Source organism: Adiantum capillus-veneris, chromosome 16 (assembly GCF_014529385.1).
Source record: "Adiantum capillus-veneris isolate H3 chromosome 16, ASM1452938v2, whole genome shotgun sequence".
NCBI lineage: Eukaryota > Viridiplantae > Streptophyta > Polypodiopsida > Polypodiales > Pteridaceae > Adiantum > Adiantum capillus-veneris.
Genome location: NC_140946.1, coordinates 67,741,902 through 67,768,882, shown reverse-complemented (window position 1 = coordinate 67,768,882; position 26,981 = coordinate 67,741,902). Strand labels below are relative to the sequence as shown.

Genomic DNA, 26,981 nt, shown 5'->3' with positions numbered 1-26,981 from the left:
CCACGTACACATAGGGTTAGATGTGCACGTGACAGTACTGTTGCGGATTGCCCAAGAAAATCAGGGACTACTCCACAAAGACTACTATCATGAATATGGCGTAGTTGATTGAGAATGCAAGAGTGGCGAGCAATCTGTTGAAGGGAGATTCCGATGGATTCAATAGCCAACAAGAGAGGGTCCCAGGGCAAACAGTGTTCAACCAAGGGCATTGCTGTGGCAAAGACTAAGTGATTTAGTTTGTTTGTTTGTTTTTTTTTTTTTTCTTTTCTTTTCTTGTGTCCCTTGCTTTTATAGTTTTACAAGTGCTTTATTCCCTCTTATAATTCGTGAGTTCAGACTATTGTATATACTTTCGTGCCTCTCACAAAGAAACCCTCCACTGATGAAGCTGACACGTCCAAGAAGCAATCTAAATCTTCTTCTGGGCGAGGACAAGGACAGAAAAGGCATTTTTTTGGCAAATCTTTTGAAGAAAGGAAAGCCCTAAGAGAGGCCAAGAAATGCTACATTTGTAACATTTTGCGAATGAATGCCCGCAGAAGATAAGGATGACTAGTCAGAGCATAAAGGGTAGATGCAAAAGCCCAATGCAGCACTTGTCCCAGATTTGGTTGGTGACCAGCCAAACATAGATGCCACGGAGTTGTGCAGAGCTTGGGGCAAAGTTGACCAAACAGTGTTGGTTTTCTTTGATCCAGGAGTCCGTGCAAAGTTCATATCACTAGAATTGGTATCAAAATTGGGCATTCGTGCAGAGGAGATGGGTATGATAGGTGAAGCAGGTTTGGCATGCCCAGGTCATTCAGAGCCTGCTACTCCCATTTTGGGGAAACTTCGTCTGCACATTCAAAGTTATGTGGATGCGAAAGAATTTCATATTATGCCACTTGAGGGCTGTGATGTAACAGGCTTGGACACTCCAAGGGAGAAATCAATAGCAACACACGAACAGAAACTTCAAAATTACTGAACTTTAATAGAGAGAGAGGGGGAGAGAGTCGACACGGCTCGACGTAGTAAAGTTTGACACCCCTTTCGATATTTCTTTATCATTACTCATTGCCAAGTACAACTCCTGAGAGACCTCTGCTCTCAGGCTCTTTGTTCAGATGCCTAGATCTATTTATTCTTACAAGGGATGCCCCAAAAGCAGAGCCCCAAAAGTAATAAGGTCAAAAGCAAATTGTCCCAAAAGCATCTGGTTCCAAAATCTGTCATAAAAAGCAGCCAGCACAAATTATGGAATTCCGTACAATTTGCCACATCATCAACTGTCAACACACGACGCGGAAATCCTTAGTATTTGCCACGTCAGCCTGTCAGCACAAATCCCGGGCTTGTCCGTACAGCTGCCGTCGTGTTAGCCTTTCCTCTGTCCCGGGCCTTACTGTCACGTCATCATTTTGTGACATACCCCCCCTCATGAAAGAGTTGTAATCGCCCTTGATTACACCTACAAAACAGACAGAGGCCATAAACTAGCTCAGTAGACACTGACTCTTAAGTACCGACGCACTAGACAAACACAAATCTAGCACTTGCACGACGACTCAGTCAGTGCACATTCACATCATATCAATCACATAAAAATTGATTCCAGATCTAAGACCATGATTCTTGGCAACGTATTTAGCAATCGCATCTAGATCCATCCCGAGCCTCACCGATGTCGGAGTAGCTAATTCTAATTGCGATCATGCCTATAGATTCTCAAGACCGAAATGTTGCAGTCATTTCGTCTTTCAGTCCTGCCCTCAAACAAAATCACACGAGAGAGCACAAAAATCAGATTCGTTCGGGAATTCCCATGTCGAAGTACTTCTTTCATAAAGTCATCTAGCAGAATACTGTCAGCCCCCATCAATATCTTTGAAATCCAAAGGAAAATCAGTGACTTTATTTTATCTGGGTAACGTGTGACAAAGGAGCGGAGTGACTCCCCTCTTGTGCAGTCGCGTCTGCACTAGATTCAACCGTGTTGATCCACGGGATCTCTCGAAATAGTCGAAGCTAGATCGGAAAAAATCTCAAGGTAAAGTTCCAAATCTGAGGAGTATCTGCTAGGTCCTCCTCCTTCATCCACTTCACATCCAATCCTAGATAGTTATCGACTAAGAACCGCCGTTCACTTTACCTTTCACTTTCCTTTCCTTCTGAGCTAGTATCTGTTCTGGAACGAGTATCTCCTCGCTCTCTTCCACCGCTCTCTTCCACTTCAAGTTGCTCCGCAGGCTCCTTGTCGACTGACACCTCACCCTTGAAAGGTCTCAAGAGACTCCCATGAAAAGCATTGTGAATCTTCTAAGTTTCTGGCAACTTCAATTTGAAGGATACATCGCTTATCTTCTCTTGAATCTGGAAAAGGGCCATAGTACCACATTTTTAGCTTTGGAAAAGCCGCTCCTTTCCCTTCCGTTTCCCAAGGCGTGCCTTCTCAAACGTAAGAGCACCCAAATCATCCTCCTTCCTTGAACTCCCTTCCTTGAACTCCTTGGTTTTCTTGTTGATGTGGTCACTGTCAAAAGAGGACAAGCTCTCCTCATCTGAACTGCTAGATGGCCTTCCATGCTTGCTAGACTTTGTCAAAAATCTGCTTGAAAAAAAATTAAATTTTTTGTCTTTGATGCTTAGAAATTGAGAAACCTTCTTAGCACCCTCGAATGTCACAAATGGGTGACGTGGCATAGCAGTAGACCCCCAGGATGACATGTGGCAGGCTGACGTGGCCACAGTACGGATCTCCGCAAATTCCGGCACAAAACCTGCTGACTGGCTAGCTGACGTGGCAAAGTGGTACGGAAATCCGCTTTTCAGGGAGGTGCTGACGTGGCAAAGCGTACGGAATTGCTGCTCCCAGGCTCGGGGGTGAGCCTGTATTGGCTCTATGGTTGGGAGGTAAGCCTGACGTCCGCTTTGTCTAGTTGTGAGTTTGGCTTGTGTCATGTCAAGTGTGCGGGATGGATTCGGTGAGGGACTAAGAAAGGGGCTAGGGTTTTAAAAACCTAACCCCTTGCAGCTTGAAGAACTTATGGAGCATGGCCGAGGGGCCTAAACCCTAAAGTCAAAAGCTTGAAGGCTGCCCCAGATTTTTGTAAAACCCGGTGACATGACACGTGGCCAGCTGTACGGATTCCCGCGACATTGCTGAAATTTGGAATTTTTACGCAAGGCTTTAGGGAGTAGATGCTTTTGGATTGGAAGCTTCTAGAACTGTTGCTTTTGGGCATCATTCCTTATATGTTTATAAATGCCCAAAGGACCACTCTCTAGAGAGCATCCGGATGTAGAGTCTCGGGGAGAGTTGGAACCTCGGGGAGTTGCACCTTGGCAAAGCAATAATAAAGAAATTCCGAAAAGGGCACCATTCTTTGGGGCCAGTGCATTTGGGGACGGAACTCCACCCTTCCGTGTCGTGACCCGTCTCTCCTTCGGAGTCCTCTCTCTCTAGTCAAGTTCAGTTATTTGCCGATTTTGTTCATGTGCTCAAAATGCACGAATTGTTTCTTGCTACATTGGACCTTGCATGTATTAACGAATCTTGAATTTGGGGGCAATTAGGCTCCTTTACTGGCAAGAGTCAGATAATGACTATTTTTAATGTTTTATAAAATCAAGGATAAGCATGCTTGCTATGCGGCAAATATGAATTTGGCATTTTAGAGTGCTGGTTTCTAATTTATAAGGTGCCTTGGACTGAGCCTTTTGCCATGTAATATTTGCAAATTAATAATTGCAGAGATATTTAAATATCACCATTGCTTTTTTTTTTTGGTTGCTTTTTCTGTTTAGCAGATATGGCAGATGGAGTCAGTGGAAAATACACCATAAAAATACCAAAAAATGTGTACGAGAGACAATTGTACTATCAGAGTAAGATTGGCAATTACACTCATATGAAAGGCCCTTTTGATAAGATTGTCAGCTTCATCGTGCCACTAGCAATTGGAACTACAGCGGCTGCCATGATGGTAAAATATAGTAATCTAAGATAAATAGTGCTACAAAACTTTTTTGATAGCTTTTTGTACTCAAAGCTTCTCTTCTTCAAAGTTTACTTGATGTTTTTAATGCTATATGCACATTAAAGAGAGGGAATTTCCCGTCTTTGATGCGATTCATCACTTCAAGTACACCGGTTCTTCTTTCAAAGTTGATGATGCTGTATTCTTTTCCATGCAGGGACGTGGCCTCTGGAATCTGTCCAATGGAACTGGAAAGAAAGAATGAGGTTGGAAGTACACATCATTTTATGATCATGGAAAGTTGGAAATAATTTTCTCAGCTCACTTTACACCTTCAACAGTTTTTTTTGGCCTTTGACTGAGCCTCTGTCTCTGTAGTGAACTTTGCAGAATTTCATGTTGGAAGTCTCAATTTGAATAAATACATTTGTTGGTTCAGATTTTGGAGGCTTGTTTTAAAAATGGTGATGTCTTCCCCTTTTGTGCTTTGTACGTCAGCATAACGGAATTCATGGGGTTGATTGTTTTGTTTGATGTTTCAGACAATTACCTGTTCATCAGGCATCTTGTGTGTCACTCACCGCTCGCTCAGCTACCTGCCAAAATCTGCTTTTTATTTGGGTAGGGATATACCCTTTTTGGACTGAAAACCTCGGCTCAGGGGTGCATGTGCCCACCCTGAGAGAGGGAGAGAGAGACTAGGGTTTTCCAAACTAGGGAAAGTGAAAGAGAATTCAGATAACAGGGAATTTGGGTTCTATAATGTAGGGGCTGCTTTGGAAATATTCTAAAAAGTTTGCTTATAGTGGGAGACTCAGGTCTAATCTGCCTAAAATTTGAGGCATTGTTTCATGTGGTTTACTGAAGTTCAAGTATCAAATATGCTTACAAATGCTGAGGACTTGTTGAAGGGGTCATAAGGCCAAGTATATTTGGAGCTGAAGGACATGCTATTCAAGTAGAAATTTTAATGATGAGAACGTGGAACTTTTCAATATTTGTAAATAGGTTGTATTGTGTGTGTTATATGTGCCATTATGTGCTCATTTTGTGCATTATGTGCGTGGCAAATTTCAGGAATTGTATCGGCCTGATTTGTAAGGTCCTCATGGAATTGACTTTCTCCATTCGATGGAGATGTCGCCCTCACCAAGATTTTTTGAATCCATTGCCAATCAGCTCTGTTATCTTCGAGTAGAATTTTTTTTTTACTTTAGCGAGCTGGGGAGCCGGGCACGATGCCCGGCCTACTCTCGCAAGGTGAAGCTTTTGTCACTGATTTCAATCCCAATTAGAGACCTTAGACACCGCCTTGGGGATGGATAGCCCGCCCAATATTTTAGGACTTGCACCCTCGTTAGTTAATCCGAGGGATCCTTGGCGGACCCCGTTAGGGACGTGACAGCGCCCAAGAGCCTCGTAGGGATCCAGATACTGCGAGACTTGGTTGCCCTCACTCGCCAAAACCTTGATCACCCCGGCGGGTTTTCGAGAGAAATTGCCATACCCAACTTGGGCGTCGACTCGTAAACCCTATTGGACTCTTGGTTGAAGAAGGGACATTCAATGAGTTAATAGTGCATAAATAGAATCTAATTGATGTTTTTGATATCTCTGCACCCTTCGAAATTTTGAATTCGGAGTAGGGTAAGTAAGCATCTATAGAGGTGTGAACCACCCCTAATATTTTTTAGAATCACCCAAAGCGCATTTGAGAGAATTAGTTGAAGGATTGGTTTTGAAATGTGGTGTTTAATTGTTTGAAAAATTGGGGTTAATTATAGTTGCAAAACTGTTGCTCAGAAGCCCATAAACCATCAGAAATCAACTTCTTGGAAAAATAATGTTGTAGACAGCTATTGCAATATAGGACTACAGGGCCAAAACTAGAAAAATATTATGCCATATGCTTGTACACATTGCATACATGGTGCACATTATTTTTGATCAATTTAGACATTGAAATTGATACCAACCGAGAAAAACTGAAAAAAAAACAAATTAACCAAAATTGCATGTTCACACAAGAGGTACTATTAGGCTCATATAGCAGAGGAGAATAAAAATGACAAGTTTGGATGACGGGCACTTTTGACCATTAACTGGAAATAGATTGACGAGCACTTTGTAATAAAAACAAACTAAGCTAGCCTTAAAATTCAGTGGTTAATTGCAACCTTATGAACTTTAGATGAGGCCGGGTACTAAGACACTTAGGATCAGTCAAAGATTTTGAGAGTCCGGGCATCAATTAAAGAGAGTGTAAACCAAGGAGATAAATTGTCAACGATCCTTGAAGGAAGCATAGAGTTATGCTCTAACACCAACTCCGATATGGAATCCCAATCAAACAACTCCGGACTTGAGACTACGGTTAGGTATTTGACTGGCCTTGAGTTTTATATGAACAAAAAACATGGGGCTCAAATCTATATAGATCGAGTAAGTGGTCGAAATCGATGACCATGAAATCCAATTGGAGAATCACTTGCTCACTAAAAAAAAAGGAGATTATTCTATGTACCCCAAGGGTATCAGATTTTTAAGGATAAAATATCATGAGAATGTCAATGATTGGGAAAATTGATAATTCCTACAACACCTGAGACTTAACCAATAGAAGAAATCAAGGAAGGTCCACCTTCCATTGATTTAGCTGGATATCTACTATCAAAATTTAGGCACGGCCAAAGCGCAAAACACAGATGATGGAAACTTGGGAATATAAATAGGACAATGGCAATTCCACCAAATTCTTAATGGCTTGGAATGCTAAACCTCAACCTTTTGAGGATAATAAAATCATCTGTGTCTTAAAATTGGATGCTGGGATATTACTTCCAAAATACTCATTTAGAGATAAATATAACAATAGGTTCAATTTAATGAGGGATCATGAAATTGATAAAACAAAATATCAAGATCTTTCGATTGGGCTATGGTTGCCTAACAAAAGGAAGGCAAATCCCTCAGTTTCACGTCTTCTTTGCTGAGCACCAAAGCACAACATGGATCTACATCCACAACAGTAGATCGTGAATGATGCTATTGTTTCACCCTAATAAGATTGGATGGATGGGGGTGTATCCACCTTTAAAGTAGAAAAAAATGGTGATAGTGAGGCCAAGGAGCCAAGAGTGTCACAACACATTGATGCTTTATTCCATGATCTGGACCTATTGATAGGTAAGGTAGCTTCTGGGTGAGCAAGACTTGACTCAAGAAAGGTTAGGCATGCAAATTTTCAAAAATGGGTCAAGAAACATACTGGAAGTATCATCTAGCAAGCTTTAAATAGGCAGTGCTAGCAAAAAAGTGGGCGATTCTATTCTCAATATGAGGGCTTTGAAATGATCCTTGAAGGGAAACCATGAACATGGTTTCAAACTCTAAAAGATGAAAACATAACAGTTCTATAAACACTTGCGAAAAGATTTGTAGGTTCCTTTTCCAAAACAGGAATCAAGCATGATAATGTCGGATGAATCTATAACTTCAAGTAGAAACAAGGAGAGATGATTAGAGACTATGCTAGCCGCATGAGGCAATATGTTGTTAGGTATCATTAATAGGAAAATCATGATGAGGAAAGGATGGTTTCTTGGGCTTGGAATTAAACATTGGATGCTACTTTGTATTGCATGAAACATACAACTTTAGAGCATTGCATATTAGATGTAATCGATCTAGGGGATTATTACAAAATCTACGGTGAGAAAGAGGATAATAGTGATGTTCAAAGTGATAGGATTGTAGCTGCTTTACTTACACAAGTAGGACTTGCAAATTACACCTCAATCTCCTACACCTAGATATGAGGAATTGAGGAAGATGGATAATTGTGAAATCTAAGGTGAGGAAGAGGATAACAATGACATTTAAAGTGATTGGTATGTAGATGCTTTACTTACACAAATAGGGCTTGGAATTACACGTCAATCTTCTACATGTGGATATGAGGAATTGATGAAGAAATTGGATCAAATGGTCGTTGGTCTATAAAGACAATTACCATTGAGAGTACTAGGACAAGGGACACTAGCTAGTGAGCCAATGTGCCAACCCAAGCAAAAGTAGTGTGCTGTGGAACAAAACTAGACTAACAATGAGTTCCACGAGTGCTTTTACAAGCCTAAATAAGAGGAAAACGTGTAGTATGTTCCAATGAGACCACAAGGGTAACCTATGTATAGGTTGATGCCAATGGCATAATCGTAGAAACTTGTCATCGAGATAGGAAGACCTCAACTTGTGTTACATCAACAACCCCCATTACCATGAAACAATGTTATTTTTGCCAAGATATCTCTAGCAAGATTATGTAGCCTGAAGAGCCCGTTGATGAGAAAGCCTTAGTGCCAATCTTAATCTATGAAGAGGGTAGTTCATCATTGTCTATGGAAGAGGGATGGTATGTGCAAAAACTAGCCCCAATAATGGAACCAATCTATTATACACAGCCAGAAGTTATTCCAGTGTACTTCATTGAAAATCAAGGGGCAAGATGGCCAATGATAAGGCACTAGGCTCAATTAAAACCAAGGCATGGGACATGCAACTTTCACAATTGTGAAATTGATGACCACTAGAAGAACACGTGTCCTCATATCAACAAAAACTTTTGTGCTATCAATGGTCTATTGCTATGATTTTGCAAAAAGGTAAACACTTTCCAAGTGAATGTCCTAATAACTTTAACAATAAGGGTAAAGCTACTACCAACATGGTGGTCCCACCAAGCTCGTCAGGGAGACAATAATACGCTTGAAAGTTGTGGCAAGAGCTCAAACCAAATTTTTGGGAAAGAAAGTGGCTAAAAATTAGATGAAGAAAAACAATCATCTCAAAATAGGATGAATAGGAAAAAAAACATCATGGAGGAAAAAGAAACAACATGCAATAGCCAAGAAACAAAAAAACTTGTTTGAGAAAAGGACCAAATCCACTATTTAAAATAAGAGAGGAATCCACTGACCAAGTAGGGGGTTCAACTTTAGTTGACAAAGTATTGAGCCATTAAATGTTGCACTAGAAGCTTATAAAGTAGGGTTGCAAGTTGAGCAGACCATGAAAAACAAATGGAAACACTACCAAAGTTCTAAGCAAAAATCAACCGAACTTGAAGCTTATTAAAGGTTGGTCCAAGTTACAAAGAAATTCTAAAAATGTAGAAGAAAGGACCATCAATACTAAAAAGAAAACAAAAAGAATAAAAAACTAGTAAAAAAATGGGAGATGTGGAAGGAAAACAACATGAACTTGTAAGAGAACCAACTCTTATTGTACCTGATACCAAGGATGGACGAGACAAAATTCCACTTGCGGTAGAAGACTAGTCTAACCATCTATAGGAGGCAATTTGAAATCCAAACAATGGTAGTCAAAATTTGGAGTCTTCACCATTTGAAGATTTATGATTAAAACATCCACTTGTGGAAGTGAAAATGCAATCAATATATCGGGATTGGGGTTCAAAAGAAATTGGTAATTCAAATTAAATGCATTTAAAACCTTGCCATCATACATAGATGAGCATGAAGAAGAATTCTTAGTTTGCAAGACAACCAAAGTGGTGTGGACCAAGCATTAGGAAGAGGATGGAGTTTAGGAGGGCCTCTTTATTTGCCATGAGCTTATGGAGGTGATTCACATTTTGACAAATAGGTGTACGCCATGTGTGCAAGAATGGTGGGAGAGTAAGAGATGTGTAAGAGTGGTCAAAGGATGCACTTTCTCCCCAAAAAGAAAGTGGACAATTTTATGATTTTTGGCCTTCCATAACTCCCACATATGATCTCTGATTTGAGGGGAGATGATAGATCTGCAATCTACGCGTCGAGCTCTTTCCATAGATATGCTACATGATATGGTTTTACCCACTAGATTTTAAATTCTATTTTAAGGAGATCTTTGATTCAAATAATTTTGCTTGTTTTGAATTCAAAAGTTGTCCTTTGATTACTTTCTTAATACTAAAATTTTGACTTCCTTAAACTACCAAATAAAGAGGCCCTCTTAGACCCCATTCTCTTCCTAATGTAGACTTTGGACACAAATAACTTGCATTCATGTCCACATAGATAAAATGTCTTCAACTTCGAGAACTGCTCAAAGTTAAACCCAACCTATGGAGTGATTTGCACAACTTTGAAAGAAATGAGATTAAGAGGGTCCAACACAAGAGCATGTCAATGAAATAAAACAGAAACAGTGTCCAAGGAAAATAGTAAAATCTATTCTAGTTAACAAGGTCGGAGACTACTATCAGGTTGAGGAAAACAATACTAAAGTGTGTACATGGGAGTGTTCTAGGGAGGAGCAGACAATAACATTGGGTGGAGCTTGTAGTAGTATACCACACTCCATATTCTATTAGGATAAGGAAGAAGAGAGTTAGTAAATGGTTAATGGTTGTCTGGCTACCCTATTGGCCCAAGACATGTATAGTGAAGCATTCTAATGGCTTCACCCCACATCCATCGACTCTATACAATGTGTAAATCACTTTGAAGCTAAGATCTTTGTAAGAGAATCTGTAGGGTTGTCACCTATATGGACTTTGAAAAGCTCTATCCACTTATCTGCCAACACATCCCGTATGAAGTGATACCTCACCTCAATATGTTTCATTTTGGAATGAAACATGGGATTCTTTGCCAAAACAATGGTACTCTGACTATCATATGAAACACTAGAATCTATTGACCCTTGTTTAGATCTCCCACTAAATGTGCTGACCATAAAGCTTTCTTGCTGGCCTCAGACACTGCAACATACTCATCCGATGTAATGTAAGAGGATGTGCAATCTTGAAGACATTATCCCTATGAAAACATAGCCATATATAGACCTCCTAATTTCTACATTCCTTGCATTTACGTATGCAATGACGGATGTATCTATGTATCCAATGACAGATGCATCACTATTTTTGAAGCGTACCTTTCAAGTACTTGAGGATATTCTCCACTACATCCTAATGTTTCTTGCTAGGATCATCCATGTAATGACTCATCAATCACTGCAAATACATTGTTTGGCCTCATAGACACAATCACTTACATGAGACTATGTAGAGTTAAGGAATACAAAATCTTAACCATCTCGATCTTCTTAGTTTCCAATTTAGGAGAATTATCCTTGCTAAGTTTCACATATGCTAGCATTGGAATATTCAATGCTTTCCCTCCTTACATATTGGAATGTTTCAAGATCTACAAATATATCATTCCTGAAATAATTCAAGAATTCCCTTGGATATGCTACACTTGACACCCATACAAAGAAAGTGATCAGATTCTTGTAAATCCTTCATAGCAAAAGTTTGACTTAATATTTGCTCCAAATTGACAATTTCGTAGAGTTTCTCCCAATGATTAGCATGTCATTGACATATAACACAAGAAGAATGAGTGAAGCATTGTTGAGCTTCTTCATGTACAAATAGTGATCCTCTTGACTCCTATTATATCTATGAGACTATATGAATTTAATGAATTTTCAATATCATTTCCTTGATCCTTGCCTAAATGTTCTTTTGAGTTTACATACAAACTCTTCTTTGCTTAGCTTAACAAAACTTCAGATAACTCCAAGTCCTCAATAGCTACTAATCCAAGCACCATACACAAAGTAGTCATATTAACTATAAGTGAGAATATTTAATCAAAATATATACCTTTCCACTGCTCGAAACCCTCAGCAATTAATCTTACCTTAAGCTTAAGATCAAATTAAGTGCAGGTTTTGAGTGAGATTTGGAATTAACTTGTACTTTTTCTTGTGTCACATAGCTTCTTCTTTCCTAAAAACATTCAAATTTTGAAAGTTATTTGAAGGACCCTTTAGAAGAGAGAAAAAAAAGAACTCCTCCAATGAAAAAAAACCAAGGTTACATAAAAAAATAGTTTGATATTAACAAAATATGAAAAAGGTATAACTCATTTATTTAATAATCTTGCAATCTTAAAAAAGTCAAATTTTCATTCAATGCAAATTTCTTTTTCATGAGGTAGACATTGCTCATTTAATATTGCTTTCATCATCATTGAAATACAAAAAAATCAAAACTAGTATGCCTTGATTTCCAAGCTTTGGAGGAGAAGGCATGAAGTTGGAGAGTGTTTGAATGAGTTATTGAGAAGCAATAGCAAGGAATACTATTGCGATTAGAGAGAGCTTCCGTTGGTGCTTGGATGTTTATGGATTTGGTACCTAGATGTTTATGGAAATGAATGGAGAGCAAGGGCACCATTGTAAATACTATTTTGCTCGCATCGAAGCATTGAAGAAGAGTATACATTAGTAAAAAGAACATAGAAGTGAAAGCTGAGAGAGAGAGAGGGAGGGAGTGTGTGAGTGCGCTTATTTTAATGTCGACAAATCTTGTGAGTGTTAGTTAGCAGAAGTCACTCATATATACAGGAATTTATGTACTGTTTTGTTTTGAGAGAGAGAGAGAGAGAGAGATGCCTTTGTTTTTTTAAAAAGAGAGAGACAGGGAGAGCTTATTATTTGTTTTGCTCAAATCTTGTTGTGCTAAGTGAGTGTAAGTCATTGGAACGATTTGATGGATATAGTATGGTAAAAAGTTGATGAATCAAGAACGGAACTAAGCAAACGAGAGTTGGTAAGACTTTGAATGTAGCATGCAATGACTTCTTCATAATGAAACGGAGAGAACTTCTGTGGAGAAGAGGAGGAGGACTAGGTAACAACACATATTAGTGGGAGATTTTGATGCAAGAAGTAAGGGCTATATCGGTAAGATGATCTTCAAAGTTGCGCGTGTGACGAAAATAGCGCGAAACGAATTGTTTAGCTGACTGAAGGTGGTTGGGGACCACGTTAGAGTAATTCAATTCTATAGTCTCGAGTAGGTCGAGCACGTCTGCAATCTGCACAAACAACATACAATGGTGTTTTGTGGAGCAACTAGCCAGCATGGCGATGTCGACGGTGATTTCTCGACCGAGTGTGTTCCAAGTGATGTAATGTGGATGCCATGGGGTAGGTGGTTGAATTGGCCATGGAATGAACTTAGTCCATTTATGCATGTAGTGTCTGAGCACCCGCTCTTGCAAATGTGGGTAAAGACAGTATTGCAACTTATACATTGCAGTCTCAAATTCTGGCTGCCGCTCAATCAGATCAGCTGGAATCGGCCTACCCATTGTAAACTGAAAAGAAAAAGCATTTAAATCAAAGAAGCTGATAAGTAGTCAAGTCTGTCATAGTCTGAATGGAAAAAAAAGAACATTGTTGTAGCCAATGATTAACGTTATATGACAAAGACACTGAACAAAGCAATTAAATAAAGATGGCATAAGTTCGCAACTATATTTTCTTGTTTTTTTTTCAAAAAATAATATATTCTCAACCTTGGTGGATGTCCAGAACAAGCGTTATAACCTAATGCAGTTGTTGTTTTGTGTATTTTAATATGTTGAAGACAAGGTGCAGCATTTGTACATTTATAATTTTTTTGTAAAATATATAAGTTGTTGCTACATGATTTGTCTCTTATTAGCTGATAATTTTTTGTAGAAGTATTAGACATGGGGTTGTTGGAATGGATTGTCTGTTTCTCTTGATGTTATTGCAAGACATTTAGGTAATGTGGACGGACTAGTATGTTGATCAGTCATTGAGCTGCAGTACATGTAGCGGTTGAATCCTAAAATTTGAAAGGTGAATGATGTTCATGTAGAGGAAAGCAAGAACATAAGCTAAACATAATATGATATCAAGAAAAAAATTGCAGAACATAACCTAAACAGAACACAACATAAAGAAAGTCTCACAGATAATAGAGAAGCATAACATAAAAATTATCACAGATATTAGAGGAAAAGACTCTTGAGAAGTGATTGAATACAGAAGAGAAAACTGAATGGGAGTTGCTACCTTAGAACAAAGATTAAGTTTATTGCACGCTATATTTTTCTATGGTGTTTTAAATAATAGTATTTCTTGCAGTTTGGAGGATGTCCCTTCAAATTATTGTATCCTTTGGTGGACGTTGCATCTTGAGTAATTATCTCTTGTGCTTCCAGTGCAATAGCAGTGCTCCTATCGTGTGTATTGTGCAGTACATGAAACTCAAAGTTTTGACAAAATGGGGGAAAGGACGACACATCATGTTTCATCCATTTTGGTGGATTTGTCATGTGTGCTCTTTTCCTAGCTTCAAAATCGGATGTCATGCCTATGTAAACACGGTAATTGATTTTGCACCTAATAGAGTAAACTATGTAGTTCTCTTCATCTGTCATTGTCTTTTGGGAGTTGGAGCAGCGTCGGAACGTGCTGCTTCCTCTTGTGAAGTTGTTATGTTGTTGGGGATCTCCTTGTTAGTTTCGTTGTCGATGTCCTGTATTGAAGTGATGTGCTGAATTAGTATGTAATCAGATAATTATATTCTATAAGGGGTGCATATGGTTACCATGTAGTGGTTCAAGCTTTTGAAATGGATCAGTTGTCTGATCGAAACCGGGCATGAAAAAGGTCTCTATTAAAATGCCATGTGAATTTCTCATCAGTTAATATTGCTCTCTCGTTCCCTTTGAATTCGTTCCCAAACTCTTTGACCATGTTGGAAAGTGCCTGGCTTGCTGTATTCTTGTCGAGAACGACCAATTTGTCGAGGGCAATTTTATACCCGTAGTGTAGCATCTCGATTGCATAGGTGGTGATACCAGCAGTCTTTGTGTTCAGTATTTCTTGGGCATCTGTGTCTAGCAGTAGTTTGTTTGACTCATCGAAGTCAATGCCCAACGATAGCAGTATCTCTTTTTGTAACCCTGTAGAAAAAGAAGGATAGATGTTGTAGAAGCAACCAAATTTGTTAACTTTTAGTGTGTGCAAGACAAGAATATGAAGAGCTCGAAGTACCTGTTGCCACCTTTAGCTCGTTATTTCTATATTCTTTGTTTCGATTGCTGCATTTATTGATGTATGAGTGGAGGAGTTGAGTCATGCGGAACCCTTCGATGAATGCACTCGGAGCCTCGCTAGCCATATTTGCTAGGCACATTTGATTTGAAGATGGGTATGCAAAATAATTGTTTTTTGGTTTTGAGGTAGCTGCGATATTGATGAATTTATCGAATATCTGAATGATAGAGAAAGAGAAATATGATGGTTGAGTTTTGTACATATTGAATGGCATAAAATGTAGCTACAAAATAGATTAATTTGAGGAATGGTTACCTGCTCGGTGTCCATGAGGAGATGCTGGAGGTTGTTACTTGCTATGAAGAAAATCTGCAGTCAAGAAAAGTGTCGTCAAATAATTGATTGTGTAGTCCATGCACCTTACGAGATGAAAGACCGAAAGAGCTAGAGGACTTGTTTGTGAAAAAAAGCGAGGAAATGTCTAACCATTGGGGGAGTGTTCTACTGGCTGGCCAGAACATCCTTGGGGTTGGGATGTTCAATATTTTGAGATGGCGTCTTTCTGTCACACGAGAGAACACAACGTATGCCAATCCTGGGGCGAAAGCTTGTTTTATAATGAGGATGGCTTTCTTTGATATCGTAGCTCCTTGAGATTTGTGTCCAGTGATTGCGTACGCGAGTGACAAAGGGAATGTGCTTTTGTGGAACCATTTGCAATTGATTGCTCTTGTAGCATGTTTAGTCCTTCGTATTGTCATGGTGGTATCAGTGGAAAGTAGCATTACTTCTATAGCAGCAATTTGACCGGTACAGTCGTATGAATAGGAAAGTATACGATAAGCGGATCCATTCGCGGCACCCATAGCCAAGTTAATGTTTTCTGTAATCATACATCTAGCCCCAATTGCAGTATTGTCCATCTCATGGAATGCCTTGTCTTGGAGCCATTCCTGCAGCAATGGTTCATCAAGAGCATTGGTCTTTAGTGGAATGGCAACAATATCAGATGCCGAGAAAGACTTTTGTAGAATCAAGTTGTTGTACTTATATACGTCTTCCCTATGAGTACATATTAGTGTAGTAGCGTCATCGATTACTCGTAGGAGTTCAGTTTCATTAATTACACACTGTGACAGTGTTTCTGCTATTTGTTGTTCTGTTGGTTGCTTGACATGGATCGTATCCAAGAATTGGACGTAAGTGGGGTCTGCAGCATGGCGAACTGAGAAGGTCATGTTGTGGGTAGTGGCTGCAGCGATGTAAGCTGAGTTTTGTATACTGCAAACATGGCATAATGGCTCCTGGTGATGGCAGACTAGAGAGAGTTGCGCCAAATCCTCAAAAATTAATATGAGCTTCTGACTGAATGGGTCAAGAAGTGTTCCGTTGGTGATGTTAACTATCTAGAGAAAGACCATATTGAAGATTGTATTCGTTAGCGTTGATATCTCGTCTATGATAATGACGTTGGCACCATGTATAGTGACAAATCTTTCATCTGTGGGATGAATTGCTTGTGGGAAATGTTGCTTAGAATAAGGAATCCTGAATTGATAGTGGACTATAGTTGCAAGGCTGCTAAGGCGAGTGGCCGCTGCTCCAGTTGATGCAGTCAGGATAACGGTCTTATTATTTTTTATGAAGCTTGAGGTGAAGAATTTTATGAGGAATGTTTTTCCACATCCTGGAATGCCTGTGATGACATGGAGGCCATTACTCAGGCCTGATATACGATCGAAGATTTCTTGTTGTTGAGAGGTCAGAGCTGCATTGTTGGTCTCAGCGAACTCTTGCAGTAGCTTCAGCATTGTAGCACGACTTTGAGATACTCCTGGTTCAACTGTGTCATTCACTGTACAAGTGAGTGGATCTTCACGATTGAGGATGAACTTTTGTTTTATGAGGTTTAAAGTGTGTCCTGTATTTTCAGAGACGAGCATATTGCGTTGGGTGTGCTCATTTATGTACATCTCCAAGTCTTCATCATGAAGAATGATCCAACGGATTTTGCACTCCAGGAAGTAAGAAGAGAGCGTGTTGGTTGGTGATAGAAGTTCCATCTCGTTCCTAAAGGGAAGTTTTTGCAACAAGACATTGAAGAAGAATCCCTCTGTTTGATGGACAGGATTGTACTCTGTAAATCTGACGAGGCGTTGTTTCTCTATGATGCTGTTGTTGTACGCATCACGGAAACTCAGTATAGGAGTATGTTCGTGTGGCTTTAGAATTTTGTATCTTCTGTGGTAGTCATAGAATGTCATCTTTTCAAAATGAAGGGGCCTTGCACAATATAAATCAATTGGATGCATGACTATAGTCTGGCTACGAGATAGCAACCTTTGCCGTAGTGATGGTGGAGAGGAGTCGATGTATTCAACCCGTTCACTCCTTGTGATGATTGGAACATTCAAACAGTTGATTTCTGCCTCTGTCGCAGATATTGGCTTTGATAATACAGAGGTTGCAATTAGTTGAAGCTTTACTTTGTCCAAGCCGTGAAGTCCAACTGCATCGTCTGTGGAGAGGTTCAGTTTTCCAAGGGGTTCTGGTTTCATTGCATATTTGAGAAGGCAATGCGATATAGATGAATTTGTGACTCTTTGAATATTCATGTGTGCCTTCCATAGGAGCAAGATTGTGGGATGGTACGGGACAACATTTCGATGGTCATACCCAGGGAGGTAGTAAAGCCATCTAGCAGTATAAGCATCCATAGTTGAAGTCGTGTTGTATTGTGGTTCAAACGGGAATCCGTATTTGCACACTCTAGCTGATCCCATGACTCTGCAAGAGTCTCTGCATCTGTGTATCTATTTTTGTGGTAACGAGGGTTCGCAGCTCGATGGTGAAGGTGTCTTGTGATTCTGCTGGTATGTATGCAGCAATCTCATTTGTAACTCGGCACAAATCTTTGTTAGAGATCCACAGTATGACATGTGCATGCAGTGAGCCTCGATTTTGCACTTCGTAGCGCACCATGTGATGCTCTACATGGCCAAGTATGCGTGCTTATTTAGGAAAGTGTGCAAGCGAAGGTGAAACAGTGTTGCACACTCTACAGGGCAATCGTTCCACTTGAAGTCTTGGTTGTAGCCTTGAGCAAGTTTTTCAATTGTGATGACTTCTTGCCATCTTGTTTGGGAAACCTCATCAGCAGTGAGTGTCAAGAACAGATGTGGTAGTCCCCATATGTCCACCATTGTTATGAGGTCTCTCAAGTTTCATCGATGCCATGGTGGAGTACCTGGCATTGTGGCTGGGAGATTGTATCAAATAATATGCTTTACTGCATCATGTGTAGATGCCGCGGTGTGTGCTCATTTGTAGTTATCAATATCCCTTTGTAAAAATGTACTATTTGTGGAGTTTGCAATCATGATAGCTTGTTTCAATTGGTACATCATGAGCAAATATGGCTTGTACAATGTGTATACAGAGAAGGAAGTTCCGATTCTCATTCTAATGTATTCACTAAAGTCGAATTCTCCTTGGTAGTTTCCTTTTCCTGTGGGAAAGAGGAAAGGTAATATCCTTGATTCCAATGTAATATCCTGCACTTCAGATTCATGAGACGGAAGTCCATTGTATTGAAAGCTGATTGTCCGCTCGCTTAGATAAGCAGTATCACGTATTTGCATGGAACCAAACTCGTGTTTGTCTTTAGCAGTAAATGCAGTTCTCTTTGTTGTGTTGAACAAATTTTGCAATATGCTAATTTCACATTGTGCTTCTGCTTGTTGCATAAGTTCAAATGGATTGTTCTTTGAGTGGTCCCTTACGATATTCTGTATAGATGATGTTGATAGAATACAAATAGATGTTCTTTTGTTTGGCTGCTCAGCGATGCACCGGTACTTCTTGAGAATTGGATTACTGTTTATGTTGTATGCTAGCACTGCTGCTAGTGGCGTGTTTGCAAGTAACGAAGTTGGCCGAGACATGTTTTGCTTTGTCGACCGACAGATTAGTGGATTGTTGAGTAGCGATCTTCTATCAAGCAAGCCTTTTGCAACCGCAGTTGCTGTTTTTGTGACGCTGATTGTAACATCGATGACGCTAAGGAGTTGCACAATTAGTTGATTTGTGTTTAGGATGGCTTGTATATAGTCGGGTTGCAAGATGACAACGTTGCTTGCTCTTGAACTTTTCAGGCAAGCAGAACAGCAAGTCCAATTCACTTTGAGATTATGTATTGTAGTTGTTTGCAATAAGGTTGCATTTTCTAGCTTCGTGCGTGTGTTATCAAGACGATCGTTCTGGGTATCTTTTTTTGATAGATTGCAAACGCCACACCTTCCGCAAATGGAAATGTTGTAAGTTGTGATGTTGCATTCCTCTTGCCAGGCCTCATAAATATGTTGCACATTAAACCATGAGGAAGCAATAGGACAGAGTAGGACTTTTCGTCTATTAATAGTTTGAAAAGTGGCGTATTCTCGGCGTCTTTTGCGGGTAGCACGTAACGTAGTAGCGATTGCCATTGAGAAGACCTGCACTTAAATGCAATTGTGAACACAGTAGTTACAAATTAGTCCGATTCAAATTAGAAGGGACTAATACAATGAAATTGGACGACAAAAAAAAAGTAGAAGGGATGAATATAATGGAAGTAGGCAACAAATTAATGTTCAAAGAACTATTGCAAACCATAATGGAACTTTTAGCTTAATAAAAAAAAAGAGCTTGGTAGTTGCGATAAATTTTCTAGGATCAATGGAAAAAAGAAATACACATTTCAGAGATGGGACGCAAGCATTGTTCGGGGTGCATATGCAAATGTTCTAGATCTTTATCTAAATCAGCGAGCGTCTTTCTTTCAGACAGATTCTCCAGAAGGTAGGCATTGTTGATTATATTTTGTATGGATTCAACCTCTATAGTAGTACTTGTTTGCATCAAGTCAAGTTTGTAATACACAGAAAATTCGTTGCAGAAAATACCGAGCTGATTGATGACCCATGCAAGTGCATATACATCGGTTGATTTGCTCCAAGGGCATGTAGATCTGGTATTCAATAGTTCAGCTGCTCGCCAAGGCCTTTTGGCATGCTCTTTTGGCTTACGAATATTTGTTGGTCTTCCCTCATGTGGTGGTCGAAGGGCAAGACCCCAATCTATAATGCCTACTCTTGGTATTCCCTCTCTAGTGAAGTCTAGCATAATGTTCCAAGAGTGAAGGTCATTGTGAATAATTCCATTCTCATGTGCAAATGCCAAAGCTTTTATTAGTGCATGAATCAAAGATGAAGCATGATTGATGATAAGCCTGCATTGCTGCAACTCCAGTTCAGTTGATTTTTTGTGTTTTTGATCACCCATCTCAAGTACAATTTCACTGATGCTTCCAAGAGGTGTAGGCACACACTCCATCAAATCGCCAAGGGAAGATCCATTGAAATAAGGAAATATAAGTATCCATGGTGATTGAATTTTATGTGCAAGAGCACGCACAATACCTCGGTGATTGAGGTCAACACTGCTCTCGATTGCGAATGATTTGAATTGTTGTTTTGCTTGACCTTTGAATTCCTTATAGCAATACACATTGTTGGACGGAAGGAAAGAAATCCCTTCGATCTTGCATTCATAAGTGTCTCCATATGACCCAGATCCTAGTTTCCTTCCTCGTTTTATAGCCTCAAATGGAATGCCCAAGGTGACAGAGCAAAATGAGTTCAGTACAGTTTTCTGAATGTGCAGACTAGACATTGATCCTCTAGTATCTTGAAGGGTCTCCTTCCGCAATTTCTTAATGAAGGTGTTTTGTGTGTCAATATTCCTTGCGCGAGTGGATTTTTCCTTTTCAATCTTCTAGCAGTTATACCAATGTTGTAATTTCTCCATTTGTATGTCCTCTGGTAAGTCAGCTCGTAGGTCAATAGCGCATTTTGGCATGTCTCCAACAATACTAAAGAGAAGATGCTGCACGTCACTAATATCTGCACCCTTAAACTTCAAGGCTGTTGAGTGGACCACTTCAGAGAGCAAGGCCTGCAAGCGCCGCTCATCTCGCAAGGTTGTTATCTCGTTTAATGTGAGGGCATCCACTACATGCACTAATTGTGTGCGTAATCTCTTTTTCAATTGCACTGTTTGATCGGGAAGCATTTTACCTACAACCACTCAAATGACATTATGATGTATTGGCGAGAGAATTTATCACTTCACAGCTCAAAAGGGGAGCTAAATTTCTTGCATCAATGACAAGTATTATATTGAATAAATTAGTGTGTATAAATGAATTTTATAAATGACATCAAATAGTTGATAAAGCAGTGCAATATGTTTGGGCAAGATCGATGCTCGTAACCTAGGACGGGCCCTCCACATACAAACTAATAGGAAGTGCAATTGTTTCACATTGGATGGCGTGCTAAGGGTAACAACTAATGGGAATTGTGCTCCTACAATGGGAACTAACAAAAAGTGGCTCGGTTAGGCGCAACGACATGGGGGGGGTCAAAATGATAGCCAATGTTGTAGAACGGGATCGGATCTTTGTAGTCGCCAAGTTAAACAATGGAATTCTATAACTAATTGCAACTTTACAGTTTAAAATGGGGGGTGTGTAAAAAGGACGCAATCACCACAATGTGTTTGGATGGGAGACAACGACATTTGCAATCGAGAGGACGATTGGTGTCGAAGTAATCATGCTTTTGGTGTGTGGTAAATTTTACAGTTAAAGACGGAGATGTACACAAATGAGGGATGACGACATTTGCAATCGATAAGACAGTTGATGTCGAAGTGATCAGGCTTTTCGAGTGTCATATAGGTCCCTATATTTACGCCACAGCAGAACTAAGCTTAATTTTATAGTTTAAGACGGGAGGGTGCACAAATGAGATGGTGACTATAGTGTGTGAATGGAAGAGCACGACATTTGCAACCAAGAGGACGATTAATGTCGAAGTGATCAGGCTTTTGGAGAGTCATACAGTCCTTCACATCTACCCAACAACAGAAGTAAAATTCAATTTTCTTCTTAATACCCTAAATTGATATGTACAGAAAAACGATCTCTGAACTTGGAACGATAAATTGATAACACTAAAAAATATACTAATAATCAATTGATCCTAAGATTTTCAACAACATCATAGTATTGCATAATAGATGAGCAACCTTGATCACTAAATCACCAACCAATGGTAGAGTGTTAAGGAAATATGGTTTTTTCTCAATAAAAAAAAGGCAATGCAGAAGTTTTGCATTAGTTGACATCATGGAATTATTTGTTGCAGTAAACCGTACAATACATCAACATGCACGTGGACTTACACAAATGAGAGATAATGACATTTGCAATCAATAAGACAATTGATGTCGATGGGATCAGGCTTTTGAAGTGTCATATAGGTCTCTATATGTACGCCACAATAGAAGTAAAATCAATTTTACAGTTTAAGACGGGTGCGTGCAGAAATGAGATGATGCTTATAGTGTGTGAATGGGAGAGTACGACATTTGCAATCGAGAGGACGATTGATGTCAAAGTGATCAGGCTTTTGGAGAGTCATACAGTCCCTTCACATCTACTCAACAACAGAAATAAAATTCGGTTATCTTCTTAAGACGCTAAATTGATATACACCAAAAAAAAGTTCACTTTTCTTCTTAATATCCTAAATTGATATGTACACAAAAAAACGACCTCTAAACTTGGAACGATAAGTTGATGATAGTAAACAATATACTAGAAATCAATTGATCCCTAGATTTTCATCAACATCATAGTACTACATAATAGATGAGCAACCTTCATCACTAAAGGAAATATGATTTCTCAATTGAAAAGGCAATGCGGAAGTTTTACGTTAATTGACAACATGAAATTATTTGTTGCAATAAACCTTACAATTCAGCAATATGCACGTGCAAAATGCTAGTGTTTTTTGTGCAAACATCGTACACACAATGCTGGTGTGTTGTGGAAAAACAAACCATACATAAGTATGGTGTGAAGTTGGCACAATTCTCCACATTTTTTATAATACCGTAAGGAATGTGCCCTTCCCCCGCCACTTTTATCCCCTCCAGTGTTGAAGGGGGGCTTATGCTTTTCCTCTAGTGTTAGAGGAGCTAGTTTTTTTAGTAAAATATATTTTTTTTTAAATGACGATAGTTTGTTAGCTTTGCTTTCTTACATTTGATTCAAGGAACAAGCACACGCAATATTTTTTAAGAAAGGACTAGCATGACCACTAACAATATCATTACGAATTACTTCAAAAAAGTAATTGGCAATAATATAATTGAAAAGCCTTAGATTAACAATATGATCATGAATTACGCAAGATGCACGCAGACTTCCTCTCTCTCTCTCTCTCTCTCTCTTGGAGGTAGCTAGAAAATCGAAAAGCCTTCGACTAACAATATTTTCGTGAATCATACTTCAAAAAAGTAATTGACTACTGCTCAACAGTATAATCGAAAAACCCTACACTAACAGTATCATTGTGATTTTTCCTTTTTGTCTATATTGGCATCTTGCGATTGCAGACTGCACTCTCTCTCTCTCTCTCTCTCTTTCAACAACTTCTCAACGGCTAGATATTTAAGGTCTCTTGGGATAGTTTCTTACGACGTTAAAAGTCTCTTAGACTAACAATATCATCGTGAATTTTATTTTTTTGTCTATATTAGCATCTTGCGATTTTTCGCAGACTTCACTTTGTCTCTCTCTCTCTCTCTCTCTCTCTCTCTCTCTCTCTCTCTCGTTCAACTCCTCGTCGACTAGGACTTGAAGGTCTCTTGGGATAGTTTCCTATGATGTTAACTCTCTTAGACTAACAATATCACTAATTATTTATTTTTGTCTATAGTAGCATCTTGCAATTGCAGATGCACTCTCTCTCTCTCTCTCTCTCTCTCTCTCTCTCTCTCTCTCTTTCTTTCTTTCTTGTTTAACTCCTCATCGACTAGATCTATAAGGTCTGTTGGGATAGTGTCCTTCGACGTTAAAACTCTTACACTAACAATATTGTGATTTTTTTTTTGGTCTATATTATTATCTTGCGATTCCAAACTACACTCTATCTCTCTCTCTCTCTCTATCTTTAAGATCTCATGGGATAGTTTCCTACGACATTAAAACTCTCTTCTTCTTCTCTCTCTCTCTCTCTCTCTCTCTCTCTCTCTCTCTCTCTCTCTCAGCCGTCAAAGTGGCAACCTCAACAGCTGCCGACAGAGACACAACTAGCTCATTCCAAGTTCTAGAGAGCTTTGGACGTGTGAACACGGTGCATACATGCATGGCGAAAGCTCTTGAGCTAGCAAGGTAAGCATGTAGACATTTCTCTGGTCGACCATGTCGGAGGCTCTTGAGCTAGCCTCCCCAACAAAACAACAACACACAAGTCCACCATCAAGAGCTCATGTTAAACCTCAGTTCATAGCCGTAAGTCAACAATCCGACTACCTCAGCTGAGACGCAACAATCCATTGTTTTGGACGCTCAATATTTCATACAAGCATGGAGGTGAGAGTCACGTACTCTTTACTCGACATAATGGTTGCTCTCTCTCTCTCTCTCTCTCTCTCTCTCTAAATTTGCAAAGATTCCTGTTGACATGTAGCTTTGTGAGGCGCTTCAACTTTTACGTGATGGCTATGGCGATCTTTGAAAGGCTCACTCAAGAAGCTTGATCATCATTACTTGCATGCATATTTATGACAAGACGACTTGTCTGTTGATACATCGCTTGCCATGCAGCTGCGAGCTAGAGGACCTCTCTCTCTCCCTCTCTCTCTCTCTCTCTCGATAATTCGTCAATTGTGGCTTGAGCAGTAGAGAAGCACTGCATGTGGAGGTGGCATGGTCGAAAGCCTCAAGGCTACTGTTGTTGAGGTGCTGGGGATGGTATTCCAAGACAGAGGAGCACCATACATAGGATGACTTGTAGGAGGAGGCATACCCGATCGCTGGGACACACTGGGAGACATGGGCATGCCTAGCCTTGCATGTGCTCCCATGAGAGGTGGTATACCCCACACCACAATAGCATGGAAAAGAATTGTAACCAACAATTGAAACGCAGATAGTAAACTTGAAACTTGACACCTCCAATGCATTTGAAATGCTCAATAACCTAAAAAATGGATGTCTACTTGCCTCACTCGAAGAGGCAAAAAAGACCAAAAACACTCCTACAAATAGATTTGTCTCGTACAACCTTTCAAGGGCATTTTCAATTTACCCTTCATTTTTTAATGAATTTTTACCCCAAAACCCTAGGTTGCTCTAAAACAACTTCAAAGAAAACAAAAAACATTCTATAAATTTTTTGAGCACATGTTATTTTTAAACCTAGAGCCATGTTAGCTCTTTTTTGATTCCAAACAACACCTTCACCTTCTAAGTGCACAACACAAAAGCTAAACTGAGAGCATGAGCAACCACACATTTCAAAAATAGTATTGTTGCCTAATGGAGTTAACTATGGCTTCGACCACCTCTTTTTCTTAAAAATATCCCTCAAACATACAATCCCTTCATGGTTCCTTGATATCAATCTTCATCTCTCAATCTTCAGCTCTATGTCATCAAGTGATATTTCTTCCTTGACGTATTGAGTCCTAGGGCAAAGATCTCACGGCTCTCTCAATCCATCACATTGATGAATGGGAAGCTACAAGACAATGGACTATGGTTAGCTTAGTCTATTTTGCCTACACTGGATCGCAGGAGCTTCAAAAGCTTTCTTCCGACGCAGAAATCACAAATAAAGACAGCTCCCCTCTCTCTCTCTCTCTCTCTCTCTCTCTCAATCAAAACTATTAGTGCTCAGAACATGATGTAGTATCAACACTAGAGCAAATATTTTGCCTTTCGAAAAGATCATCGCACGCGAACCATACACAGGAGCATATGCTGAGCAAAGCACGGGTCCCCCCCCTCTCTCTCTCTCTCTCTCTCTCTCTCTCTCTCTCTCTCTCTCTGTGTGTGTGTGTTTGGGGCGGGGGGGACTCGGGAGAGTGCTCATATTCTATGGGTGTATGTAAAGATTGTCCTCACCATGGCAACGCTTAGAGCTATTGCCTTCTGGAACGAGGAATTGTTCCAATCATCGCACCCTCTCGCACCACATTGCCTACCCCTGCGTACGTAACCCTAAAATCAGGCCTCTGGCCTTCATATGTTTATATAGGGAAATATTTCAGGGATAAATAGTTCTCTAGCTAAGCTAAGGCTTTACAACAAGGGTCCCAAACGCGATGGAGTTAGGGTTGTGTAAAATCACTTTTTTGGAAGTTTTGTCACGATTCTGGACATCATTTTGCCTTTCGATTACCCATAGTCGCATGTTTTGAAGTTCTTGCTACTAGCTTTGATTAGTTAAACCTTGCCATCCCCCCCCCCCCCCTCTTCGGGGCGCCGAAAATAAAAATAAAAAAAACCTACCTCTTATAAGCTTAAGGTTCCCCTGCACCACGAGCATGCTAATACTTACTCACCCACATATTTAATTTAAGCCATATACAGTTAGAACATTGCACCATTTTTATATTCTCCCCCTTACCACTTTTATAAATAAAGGGTTAAAACACCCCCCCCCCCCCCCCCAAAAGTGGCTAGCTCACTCTAGCTTGGGACTTTATACTTGGTTGCCTCTTATATAATTTTCATCCGCTTTAATCTCCGTGGGAGTTTACCCTTAAAAGGGAGCATGGTAAGAAACCTAAGACCTGTTAGCTGAACGTGGCATTTTAATGCCCCGTAAATTTGTCTCGTCCTTACGAGGACCATTCACCCTCTTGCAGCCCTCTCTCCCTCTTAGCTGCATTACCAACACTCTGGCGTCTCGATTCGCCTGTGCAAATTCCTACCCTATCACGCCCTTAGCCTCCTCTATACATATTGAGGCAACCGCATTTGCTTCCTATCTGGAAAGGCGCAGTGGCGGATCATACTGATCGTGGGGGGAGTCATTGCCTGGAGCATATCATGATGCCTCAACCTTGTAGTACTGCTATATAAAGAGGCGAGGGTGATTTTTGCCCCTCACTCAGCCTTGGTTATGTTTTGTGTGTGTATGTGAAAGAGAGAGTGAGTGTGTTGCCACTTAATGTGTTGTCATGGAGCTTACTGAGCAACCCTCATAGGTCGGTAGC

General features: G+C 39.8%; 1 protein-coding gene, 1 non-coding gene and 1 pseudogene across 2 annotated transcripts in view; 1 reads left to right on the top strand and 2 right to left on the bottom strand.

The window, feature by feature from the left end:
- LOC147439216 (cytochrome-c oxidase/ electron carrier) overlaps positions 1-4,403 on the top strand; it is a 41,932-nt gene extending 37,529 nt beyond the window's left edge. The window contains exons 4-5 of the mRNA XM_086483988.1: positions 3,796-3,971; positions 4,183-4,403. Coding sequence (XP_086340114.1) covers positions 3,796-3,971; positions 4,183-4,230 — 224 coding nt within the window. The 3' untranslated portion in view covers positions 4,231-4,403. The remainder of the gene's footprint in view (positions 1-3,795; positions 3,972-4,182) is intronic.
- A 9,811-nt stretch (positions 4,404-14,214) lies between these two features.
- On the bottom strand, positions 14,215-16,282 carry LOC147439215 (uncharacterized; annotated as a pseudogene).
- A 9,561-nt stretch (positions 16,283-25,843) lies between these two features.
- Positions 25,844-25,946, bottom strand: LOC147439214 (small nucleolar RNA snoR8a). Its single transcript, XR_015184698.1, has one exon. It is a non-coding gene; the product is annotated as a small nucleolar RNA snoR8a (small nucleolar RNA).
- Positions 25,947-26,981: the final 1,035 nt, after the last annotated feature.